General features: G+C 39.1%; 1 protein-coding gene across 2 annotated transcripts; it reads left to right on the forward strand.

Annotated features, from left to right (window-relative positions):
* The first annotated feature begins 1306 nt into the window (after positions 1-1306).
* On the forward strand, positions 1307-10211 carry LOC141013672 (uncharacterized). 2 transcript variants are annotated; one of them, XR_012180441.1, is made up of 4 exons: positions 1307-1406; positions 2491-2566; positions 8916-9005; positions 9615-10211. XR_012180441.1 is itself a non-coding variant. In XM_073487484.1 (4 exons), exons 1-4 carry the CDS (start codon positions 7890-7892, stop codon positions 9918-9920), a joined length of 654 nt encoding a protein of 217 aa, XP_073343585.1. In that variant the 5' UTR covers positions 7859-7889; the 3' UTR covers positions 9921-10211. The 2 variants fall into 2 exon arrangements, 1 of the variants encoding a protein (XP_073343585.1); XM_073487484.1 differs by lacking the exons at positions 1307-1406; positions 2491-2566 and adding exons at positions 7859-7994; positions 8381-8533.
* The last annotated feature ends 2532 nt before the right edge of the window (positions 10212-12743 follow it).

Genomic DNA, 12743 nt, shown 5'->3' on the forward strand with positions numbered 1-12743 from the left:
CCCAAGGAGGATGGTAAGTGAAAGACATGATGACTGTGTCACCATGGAAACTGGTCAAGGAGTGAATTATTCCAGGTTTAATCTGACTTCACAACTGCAGATCTCCTCCCTCCAGCCCCCCTGTTAAACCCCCGTCTGACTGGAAGAGTGTGTGTTTCCAGGAAGAGTCAGAAGCGTGCGTCACTGTTTGACCCGCGGGCAGAGGAAAGAAAAGCCAAACCGTCCTGCAGAATGACTGATGGGTGCTGGACAGTTTACGAAGTCAACCCTTGACCCTATGAGGGAATCTTTCATTCATCTAGATAGAAAGATGGATCAGTACCAGCCTCCTTCTTCACTACAACACTTCACAGCCAATTATACTTTTACACTAAGCACTGAACAGGCCCTCTGATCCTGAGAAACCTCACTGGATGTAACAGACAGATGTGTCCTCAGAGAAATTCTGTGAGAAGAGAGAAGTGCTACAGGAGCCAGAAGTGCGGGAATTAATGTCAAAATATTGTTTAATGTTTGATCAGACTCCATCATAAAGCCCCGTGGTCTCTGTGTTATTCATGACTATGCAGAAACCTCATTTGAAAATAAAATACCACTTCTCTCTGGGAGCTGAATGTCTGCAAATTATTGATTAGCATATTCAATATTTTTCTTTTCAGGTATTTATATTTGAGCATTGCGACAATGTTGTGGTGTGTGCACTGGTTTTAAAACAGCGTTTTAAAAATACAGTTCCCTATTTATGCAGCCTGTATCTCTAATATATACACATGAGCCAATATTTAAAGGCAGGGTGGTGTAGAATTAAGATTGGTGAGGTAATACTCTTATGTTTACCAGTATTTTTGTAATTTCATACTGAAAAGATAATAGCATTTTCTTCACATTCTTGTTGCAATTTAAACCTAGTTTAGGCTCCTGAAAGTCCTGCAGCACACAAATCAGGAAAAAAAACTGTCCATCTGAGCCGGGTTTTACTGAGTTAATGAGTCTCCCACACTGTAAATTGTGATTTTGTCTGTTTGTTATCTTAACATATTATTCTATGTCATTAGGACACATGATTACTGAGGTTGTTATAATAACATGAAATTATTAGTTAAAAACGTCTCAACTACAAAATAAATGCCAATTTGAAAATCCAGGCCCAACTGAATTAGAAATGTAAGTCAACTTGACTTTGGAGATAAAAACGCCTGCACGCTTTTCTTGAAATGCATTGTGGGAATACAGCTGCGAGCAGGTGAACGCGCTCCTTTCCTCCCTTCCTCCATTTTGGACGCAAGTTGGAGGGCATCGTCGACCGCATGTTTCTTCGGAGGTAAAACTTTCACTCGGTGAATTCAGGATTTATTCCGACGACACAGACAGAGCGGTGGGGGAGAAAACGAGTCGACAAGTATTTGGTGAGTTTTCTTTTGTTTTTCTGTCGAGTTATGTGGTTTAACAAGGTGATATGGTTTTAAAGCTAACTTTTAGCTAACTTAGTCTTTGATAAGTGCATGGGAGAAACTCGAATTCAACAGGTTTACTGTTGTAGTTTTCGGTTTGATAAGGGATATAAGTGTGAGGATAATTATATTTTTGGCGTTTGGTGAGTTTGCTCGGTATTTATTCAGTTGCCGTAAATTAACGGGCTGTGTGTGTCTGTGGGGTGGGGTGGTGTGGGGGGGTAGGTGTGTGTGTGCAGCGGGGGAAAAAACGATGTGACGAGTACAAATGTGTAGAAAAAGAACCGTGTGTTTTTCAGGTGTAGCTAAATTAGCAAAGTGAGCAGTGCTGGGAGGGGGTGTCTAGGCTGTGGTGTGTGTGTGTGGGTCGGTACTCTGCACAGACACAGTGGAAAAATTGTGTAAATGTCTACTCAACTGTTAAAAGTTAGTCTTAATCACATTGTTTCTAAACCGTGGCTAACGTTAGCAGTGCTAATAGCACCAGAGTCTGCATGCCTGTGCTGAACGCGTTAACTTTACACTGGCTTCGTCCAGCTTGTGGTGGGGTTATGGAGGTGTGCGCTCCACACACACAAGATGCCTGCAGTGGAAAAATGTGAATGTCTGGTCAACTAGTCTAAAAGTAAAATATAAAGTTAAGCAAAATGAGCACGATTTATTTAACAGGGGTAAGAACATCTGGGAGAAAAATGTGTGTATTAAAAGCCTTTTTTTTGTTTTTGTTTGTGTGTTTGCCGAGTGTGACTAACATTAGCAGTGCTAAAGCAACAGCAGCTTTCTGTTCTTGCTGAGGTCAAATGGTGATATTCCAGTTTCTTATAGGCTACCACAGTTTATGATACGCTTTGGATGGACTAATGGGGGAATAAAGTAAAGAATATTTCATAGGTGATAAGAAGTTTTGTAATATTTTATTATTGTGAATGTTCAATTTGATCTATATCTATTTAGCTTATGTTCATTTTTGTTTTTAAAAAAATTAAAACTTAATCTCTTAAGATTTTAAATACATTTTGTTATTGACTGTCCTCAGCAGTAAGTTGCGGAGCTTCCTGCACCAGTACTCGTGCTGCTTCTCCATTACGGGCCCTGCTGAATGTCATCCATGAAAGGTAATACTCGACTATATAAGTACCTGATAACCACACTTCAAATAATCTGAATTCTCTCTGAGTAGTATAAAGTGCTCTTGAAACTTTCATCCAAGTTTTATGGATGAAATGTTAAGATATGTAAACAACAAATGATTAATTAAGATGTTTGTCAGTACATTGTGTTAGCGGTTCTTAACCTGGGGGTCAGAATATCACGGGTTGTTGTGAGATCACAGGAAATTATAGAAAGGGTGCTAGAACAAGAAATATGAAATAAAAGCTCAGAAAAAAATATTGTTTGCAAAACAGGAAATGTGGAAAAAAAGAAGGCTTAGGATTGTAATAGCGTTCATAACTGAGTTTTTTTTTTGTGTGTGTTGGTTTTGTATAATCTTTTTCCATAGGTCCATGATGACAACTGGCTTTCTCCTGCCCTTTGTTTCATCTTTTTTTTTTTATACTGTTGAATGAAGTGGACTTGTAAACTCTGTACGTTTTTTTGTGGAAATCGTAAGAGAATCCTTGAACATTACCAAAGTAGCCACAGACATTACGGAAGAAATTGTCCACTACCCTGCATATACAAAGACTGTGCGCAGTATTTCAGATCTAAAAAATCCTTGCAGGTCCACTTGAGAGATCATGGACTCATAGAGCAGAGTAGTGGACTTGTTGGCTTTAAAGTAAAATGCTTGTTGTGTGACTTTGAAGAGGCAGTTGGCCTAAAACAATATACTGCTCATCTAGGTAAGCACCTGAGGAATAGGGAGACCGTTACCTGTCCTTTTAATCAGTGTCTTTTCAAATCAAATGTTTTCTCTAGTTTTACGTCACATAAATCTCGTTGTCACCCACTTTGTACTTTAAAAGACTTAAAGACAGAGATCACTGTCCAAGAATGTGAATTGGCAGAATGTGAAACGGCTGAATCACAGTCACAAGTTGCTGATGACAGTGATTTTCATGTGCCACTTGAGGATAATTCTGATAATGAACCAGAGTACCATGACGCCACTGAAAAAATTCAGGAAAGGCTTGCATCATTACTTCTGCGAATGCAAGCAGTCCTGCATGTTTCCAAATTAGCCACTCAAGAAATAGTCAGTGAATTTTATGACATTGGCGTTGTGATTGGTGAACTAAACGAGTATACAGTAAAAAAGGTCTTAAGGCAGCACAGTTGTAACATTGATGAAAACACTGTAACTTTGGTAACAAACGCCCTCCACGGCCTCAATCCACTCAGCTCCATTTCCCAGAGTGGGTGTCTGGGGTCAGATCAAAAAAGGTTGTCCTATTTCAAAGAAAAGTTTGGTGTCATAGACCCAGTTGAGTATGTGTTAGACTTGTCATTGAAGAAAACCTTTGTTTATGTCCCAGTTCTAAAAACACTGCAAAGATTGTTAAATAGGGGTGATGTTATTGACAAAATTTTAGAGGAAGCCAATACAGAATCACTACCTGGACATTACAAGACCACATTTGATGGATCATATTTCAAAGACAACCCACTTCTGTCCGGGGAAGATCAAACAATTTCTTTAGGTCTTTATATCGATGATTTCGAGGTTTGTAATCCTCTAGGCACCTCCAGAAAAAAACATAAATTGTGTGCAATATACTGGGTAATAGCAAATTTACCTGTTAAATACAGAGCATCATTGTCTAGCATATATCTTGCTCTCTTGTGTAAAAGTGTTGATGTTAAAACATTTGGGTATGACAGGATTGTAGAACCACTGTTGAAAGATCTCCAATTGCTTGAAAACCAAGGGATTTACATAAACAGGTTGGGAACCAGTCTAAAGGGAACAGTGTTATATGTATCATCTGATAATTTGGGAGCACATTCATTTGCTGGTTTTCAGGAGTCCTTTAATGTTGACAAGTTTTGTCGTTTTTGTTTAGCCAGTCGTCGTGATATTCAGAGTTGTTCTGTGCAAAGTAAGTCATTTTTGTTGAGAACAAATGAGTCCTACAATGAGAATATTTCCAGGCTGAAGGAGAATGAGTGCTTGAAAAGTGTTGACGGAGTGAAAAGAGACTGTGTATTGAACAAATTATCTTACTTTCATTGTATAAAAGGTTTTCCTCCTGACTTCTTACATGACCTGTTAGAAGGTGTTGTACCTTTTGAACTCTGTTTGTGTTTGAAAAAATTAATTCAACAGAAGTACTTTACATTGGACTATTTGAACACTGTCATACAGCGCTTCCCCTACAAATTTTCTGACAGTGTTAACCGTCCACAGAGAATTCCAGAAAAGGTACTTAAAAGTAAAACTATAGGAGGCAACGGCCATGAAAATTGGACCCTTTTGAGGTTGCTGCCTCTGTTCATAGGGGATGTTGTTCCTGAAAATGATGATGCATGGGCTGTAATTCTGGAACTTAAAGACATTGTGGAACTTTTGGCATCCTCCAGTTTTACAGATGAAAGCTTGTGTTATCTTGATGCCAAAATAAGTGAGCACAGAAAACTATTACTGACTGTGTTTCCAGGACTGCAACTGAAACCTAAACATCATTTTATTGAACACTACACTCATTTGATCCGCTGCTTTGGACCACTGGTAGAGTTTTGGACGTTACGATTCGAAGCGAAACATAGTTTCTTCAAAAAAGTGGTTCGTGATGTCAATAATTTCAAAAACATTCTATTGACTCTGTCCCTCAGACATGAACTTATGTTGGCATACTACCTGGACACGCCCAACCTGTTTAAACCAACAGTGGAATTAAAAGGAGTATCAAATATTTCCCTGGACATTCTGGCCCCCTCTGTCAAACAAGTGATTGAGAAGAAATGTAGAACTCTGAGCAGTGTATCTCTGGCCACAACCGCATACATTCACGGGACAAGATACACCAAGGGAATGTTCTTGTCAGTTGGAAGCACAAGTGGGCTTCCTGATTTTTGTAAGATTATACATGTGTTGCTTGTATGCAACAAGCTATTTTTTCTTCTGGAACCTTTCTCAGCTTGGTATTTGGAGCACCTACGATGTTACGAAGTCTGCAAGAGAGACCCTACTCAACTGACGGTAGCCGAACCTGAAGACCTGAACCACTACATCCCATTGTCAGCATACACCGTGCACGGCCGACTTCTGGTTTCACCGAAGGCATTTCCTGTACATTAAGGTATTGTTTTTTTAAGGTCTTAAGCCCCCCTCTTTTGCACACATGGTTTTCAGTTTGTTAAAAATGTCACTTGTATTTTTTTCACAGTTAAAGTTTGGAGCATCATCTCATAGCTTCTGTCGTGTGTGTGTTTCAGTCAGACGTCAACAACAGAGTACAAGACGGTGCTAGTTCATCCTGTCCAAGATCAACTCCCATCGAGCTGAAGAAAACCAGCAGTCACAAGTCCACTTAAGATCTGTCTGCTTGTGTAGGCCTCTCTCAGGTTGGTTAGAAGACACACCACTCATTAACACACTTACGCACACAAACTCAAGCTTCCACATATCCTCAGACTTATTCACAGATGTTTCTGCTGAGCCACCACATAGGCAGATAAAGGTATGTTATAGTAGTTTATTACAATTCAGTAATAAGCCCTTTGGCCCCACTTCATCGTCCATCCTTTAAACCAGTGGTTCTCAAACCTTTTTACATCAGTGACCCCTAAATCAATCACAAAGTAGACCATGGGACCCCCACTGGACAAAACCTTGAAAACACTTTTCACCAGAAATACACTTTTTTTTTTCTGAGACTGAATTTACAAACTTTTCTGTACATTCAAAATAGGCATGAATGGCAAGCATTTTTGGAAATATTGTAGAGAAATTTCTTGAAAAAAGAAAACTTTTTTTTTTTAAATTCCAGAAAAGAAAGAAAAGTAAAACATTTCTTTACAAAAAGTGGTAGAATTTCTCCAAAAAAATAGTTTTTAAAAAAGAAGATAATCTAGAAAAGTGGAGAGAATTAGGTTATTTTTTTGAAGAGGATATTTGCACATCCATGTCTTGTGTTGCAGGTGCAGAGTTTAATGTGGCTTGCAGTCTGTAGAAAAGAAAAGGCCGCCCTCTGCTTCTTGCTTGGCATCACCATTTAATGGTGGCTGACGTTTCGTTTTGTGACTTGAAACGTCAGTGATTCATTAAATGGGGATGCCAAGCAAGAAGCAGAGTGTGAGTCTTTTCTTTTGTAGAGAATTAGGCTATAAAAATCTAGAAATAGTGGTAAGTTTTTCAGTGAAAGTTATGGCCAAAAAATGATTTAAAACTTCCCTCATTGGACAAAAATGTCCGTCGTGGGGCCAAAGTGATATTCATGGAATGATATACACCTGAGGCACACTGCCTACCTGACCAGTACCCCTTTTCATTTCAGTGCACATATTAACAAGTATGAGTTCAGAATGATACTTCAATGCACAAATAAATAACAGACACTTCAAAGACCTGATCATATTTTGAATTCTATTAATGTGACCACACTCAAACTAATTGTGGAATTATGTAATTTCTGTGGATTTTATTTTCATTTCAGTTTCATCATGCTGCTGCGCATCATCTTGAGCGAAAATGACATAAGAAAGGTTACCATTGACACCTTGCCGGAGACTGTTCATGACTTCTGCTCAATCCTGAAGACCAAACTGGGACTGGAGGGCGACCTTGTGATTCAGTATCAGGACCCCGAGTTCGACAATGAACTGTGCAATTTAAGTAGCATGTCGGAGCTTCCTAAAGATAAAGCAACTTTGAAAGTGCACACCAAGTCTTCTGAATACCACACAGACTCAACTCTAGACACGGCAAGCCTGTCATCATCTTCCCTCGAGGATAGCCCCCATGGTACCCAAACTCGTCAGCTGCCTCAACCATTCGTCATTCCTGCTTTTTCTTTTGATGTTGAGTTGAAACTGAGGCAAGGGAATGATGCCTTCCATAGAGATGGGAGCCTTCTTGACATTTCAAAAGACATGAAATCGGACATCTTAGACAAGTTAGCAGAAGCCATATATGCTCACAATCCCTACCCATCACGTGAGGACTATGATCATGTGGCCCAAGCTCTCATCAACAAGCATCCTTGTCTGAAGGAACCAGGGTCTGTCGGTGGGTGGTATTGCTGGAAGTTTAGTTTAAAGTTCAAAATGGGAAATTTCCGGCAGAAAATGCGAGTGGCTGGTTGCTCCGAGCTCAGAGTGAACGCACGTACCTCTGGATCAACAAGTTCAAAAAGACTAAAGAGGGCCAGAAAGTCAGAAGTGAACTTCCTGCCAGATTTTCCAGAAGGGAAAGCCCAAAGTGACCTTGAGACAGAGAGATCTACCATGGTCAGTGAGATGAAGAAAAGAAAGGTTGATTGGAACCAAATTGGTGAGATGATGAGTAACACGTTCCCCTTACGGAGGAAAGAAATTGTTGAGGATGAACCCCTTGTGGAACAAGTGAAAGACAGGTGGCCAGCCTTGTTTGTTGAACGGCAGGTAAAGTGCTGTTTGAGTCAAATGAAATGTTGCTGCTAAAGAGATACTTTGGATTAATCAAAGTCTGATTCTAAGACATATTTATCCTAGTCATTGTATTGCATACAGTATTGTGGGATCTCCCATCAGAAAAGGCTGTTTTTTTTTATGATGGACCTTTTTAAACACTTTTTGTTGGTGGTGCTTGTCTCTGCTTCTCCAAACTGAGTTTATTTAAGTCTACAGAGATAGTTTTGATTATTTGAAGTGGGTTTGTATTAAGTATTTATTCATAGTCAGTGTAGTAGCTACAGTAGATGCTAGTTAGCATACCCCCCAAAGTGTCCAGTTTGAGTATTAATTAAAAGCATACTCTGACTGTTTTTTGTTTTGTTTTTTATCCACAGATTGAAGCAGAATTTGCTCGCCTTACATCTGTTGATCTGAAGGGCTCCTTCTTTGCTGGGCTGGACCAGTATCTGGCAAGATTCCTTGAGCTGTACAAAGCAAAAAGTGGCATAGTGGGCCTGAACAGGTTGATGAGATGTCTCAATGATGATGTAAGTGTTAAATTATATTTTCCTCATCCATGTCTCCCACATTTGTTGTTAGCATCTTTCACACCATATTTGTGATGGTACTGCAGATCAGGAAGGATCATATACAGTACAGATACAAATGTGTAAAGTTTCTGCCCATACAGCTGGTAGACTCAGTCATGAGCAGAGTTGAGCTGTCAGTCATGACATTAAAACCTGCTTTTTGTTGCATCAAGTAGCTAATTTAAAAAAAAAATTATTTGATTTGTACTTGTCCTATCTATTAATGTCGAGGTGGCTGGCAGAAAGTCTTTATGTCTTATTTTAACTTGAGAGGTCTTAATTGTTTACAAGGTGATACCAAATACCAGTTGTTGAGTACTGTTTCTTTCTTTTTTAACAGAGCTCCACGCACCGCAAGAGGACAGTTCTTCTGCTGGGCCTTCCTCACTTTCTCAAGGAGGATCCGTCCGGTTTTTTTAAGACTGTCGAGGTAAACATTGTTTAACTTTATTGCAGTGGTCAAGAATAAATTAAAGCAGAAGTAAGCGATCCGGTCGTTTTGGCTAATGCTGCGTTCCAGGCAGGCTTTTGAAACCGTAAATTACAGCTTCAAGTCACGACTTACGACTTTGTAGCGTTCCAGGCAACCCACTCGTGTTTCTCCGACCTGTTTTACCTGTGAAAGTCACTATAACGGCCACTCGTAACTTCCGACCGGTGAACTCTACCAGATCGAACTGGTTAAGACTTAGATTAACACAAATATATCACTTACTTCTGCTTTAAGTTACAATGACTTGTAGGGCCTGCATAGTGATGCCTATAAAAACAATTATGTAATGTGCTTTCTGTAGGTATTAGACAAAAATATGCACACCATTCCTTCACAAAAATGGTTGAAAAGATCTGTTCAGCATAGATAAAACTGATTCACATTCTACACAAATCACGAAATTGAACTTTTTGTTCTGTGGCCCTTTAGTCAGCTAATGATTGGTATCGACATGTCTGAAATGGTAATCCTGTCTGAGATGCCAACATATATACATGATAGAACATTTAAAGATATTTTTGCTTTATTTGAAATCTTGTGTTGTAGGCCACAGATGAAGAGGACACGTTCACAAAGGGGATGAAAGTCGGTGTTGTGATGGTGAAGGATGGAGAAGAAATTATTGACACCGCTGTGGTCCTTGAGGAAGCAGTGATCCTGTCTGAACTGAAGGACATCCCACGTGCCATTGCTTTGCTGATGGGTCTGCTTTTTTCTCTAAACATAGACTATCCAAAGGAACTAAGGTACACATTTGAGGTCATTCAGAAAGTCCTGATGAACATCGGTGGAGGACAGTGTTCCTCACTTGTCCATGGTTTCAGAAACCGACTCCTGCGGAATACCATGTGAGATTGTGCTCGGATGACTCGTCTAGCTCCGGACTCATGTTAAAATTGTCTGGTATTCAAGTCAGTTCATATTTTGCTGTCTATTTTTTGTAGCATTTGCTAATGCTATTTTCTGTTAAATGAGCAGGAACACAGCAGACCATTTCTGCCAGTCAAAGAGAAAAGACCCCCCTCCCCAGAGCCAAATTTGTGTTTAAAAAAAAAGTCAAATTGATGAGAAAATGTCCAAATTATGAAATTTAAAATTTGAGTTAAAAATGTAAAAAATTACGAGGGTCAGAACGTCCCCTGAATACCATGGGAACATTTTTTCTCTTTTTTCACAGGCAAAAATGGTCTTCCATACAGATAGACCTGCAGACAGTTTACAAAGTGCCATGTTCAAGGCAAAAGATGGACCTATTTCCATGACACTCAGTTCATCTGCAAAGGAACAGAGCTCCATACAGTATACTGTAGTTATTTGAAGATCTTCACGATCATTCATGGTTGTTTTTTCTATCTGGTTTTTGACAATTTTGCATCAAAAAGTGTTGTCTTTGTATTCAAGACACAGCAATTTAAACAATTAGTCCAGTGGATTTGGTTGAGAAATTCAATTCAACAAATGTGAGATGCTGAGTAGTGTGCACATTTATGCATTTAACATTTTCAGTTTCATGGTGACAGGCATGTGTGCAGTTCAAGAAAATGTTACAAATCTAAAGCTACTCATTTATTTGTATCGACAAATTGATACTTGGAATGTTCAGTTTTTGATTGTATGAAGGAGTTAGAGCAAGTCTTAATATGTTGAAATATGTCCTGTGGTGTTGAAAAAGAATGTTATCCTTGATCTTTGTGGCCCTCCACTGACAACATTTTCATTTTTGGTGACAGCCAGATGAGCATTATGTAAAGCCATTTGTTCTCTTGTATGGCAGTATTGTCACAATGCTTGCAATGCTGTAAATTTTAAGGAGGTTCAGTAAATCGTGACAGGTGTGTGCTCCAATAAATATTTAACTGGCTGCATGTTAATTGTTTTGTCATATTTCTCTTTGAAGCAAACACGCTCAAAGTTCAAAGAAATCTTGGATAAGTTCAAATGATTGATTAATTTAATTCAAATGACCTGACACTTTAATTAAACTAAGATAGATTTGCAAATTCAAATAACAACCAAGCAGTTCAATCAATTAATAAATCCAAGTCAAGTTAACTGACACAAAAGATTAACACAACTCACAATTTTAGTTGAAATGAAACACATTTGCTAGTTCAGACAACTACCCTAAATAGTTCAATCTATTGACAAATCCAAGTTAACTTAACTGAAACCAAAGGTTTACACAACTGACCATTTCAGATTCAAACAACTACTTGAATGAGTTAAATCAATTATGAAAGATAAATCAACCCAAACTAACACAGGTGTTTACCCAACAAGGAATATTTAACCGAGATAACAAATTATTTTCTTTCACTTAACTTGAAATTTTAAGGCAGCCCTTTCACTCGTATTTTTAAGTTGAAACAACACGTTACAATTTACAGTGTACTTTTAAAAGTAACTCATTACGTTACAAGAATGCTGCCATTACAAAATAACTTGTTACATTACTGCGTTATCTACTGAGAAAAGTAACACGTTAGAGTACTTCAAAAATTACGGTAAAACCCCTCTGCATTTCTTTGCGCATGTCAGCTATATTGTCCAGCGTGCGTGTAGCCAGCTCTACATGTACCTTTGAATATATTGACTCTACCGTCATTTTGTAGCCTTCTTTATGGCCCACAATCGGTAAATCTGCAGCCGAGTCATAGGAATGACAGATGCAATATAACATTTACAACTCTTTATTTTGCAAACAATCTGACAGGGAACTGGGCAGAGGCGTACAGTATAAGGCATAGCTGTTTCAATGAAAACAGTTCCTCTTGGGGACAAGGACAAGACTTCCAAGGCTAAAAAGCTCTCCACAGGCAGCAATTTTTCCCAGTAACAGATCACTTTTAGGAAAAACTAACTAAATAACGGATTACTTGAATTTGTCGATTTGTATTTACGACAGTGGTGTTGCACTCAGAAACTGTGGGTGCCACCAAATCACACAAAAATGTCAATTTCCACAGAATGTTGCTTTAATGGCTCTCAAAATGATTTTTTTTATCCCTCATACTCCACTCAAATCTTCACCTCAGTAGCACTTATCCACCAAACCTTTCAGTGTTACTCCTATCTATATTCTGGAGGTTCATACAGAGCGGTTTGTTCATATATCGCCTACATCATGATTTTATTCCTAAAAACATGCCGCAAAAGGATTTTCATAGCCGTTGACAGTATTTTCTGATTCATGGAGTGATAAACAGCGATAAGTAGATGCAAGTAATCAACTGGGGAAGTTTCAGGGTGTTATCAGTTCTGTTTAACTTAAAACATTTACCCTTATCACCAGTAGTATCTAAAGGATATGCCTCTTCCACCACTGATTGGAGGTTTTTTTTTAATCCCAACCGTTGTTGCACGCTCCCCCTTCACACACCGCACACTCACTGCAGCAATACACCCCTCCACTCCCTCCACCCCGGCCTTTGGAATCTCAAGCTCTCGTACTTCTTCTCATTCAGGGGAAGGGGAGGGAGGGCAGACACGGACAGACGTGCGGTGGAACCCAACTGGATGACCTGTTTATTTTGTTAGCTGTGTCTGCTGCTGTGAGGGTGTCAGGGTTTTCGGGATATGTGCGTGTTTGTGTGTGAGATGTGTATCTGGTCTTATCACAGGCCTTGGCTATCTATCCGCTTCATCTGTGGACGTTGAAGTGAGGATTACAGAGGA

This window comes from Pagrus major, chromosome 18, assembly GCF_040436345.1.
Source record: "Pagrus major chromosome 18, Pma_NU_1.0".
Taxonomy (NCBI): Eukaryota; Metazoa; Chordata; class Actinopteri; order Spariformes; family Sparidae; genus Pagrus; species Pagrus major.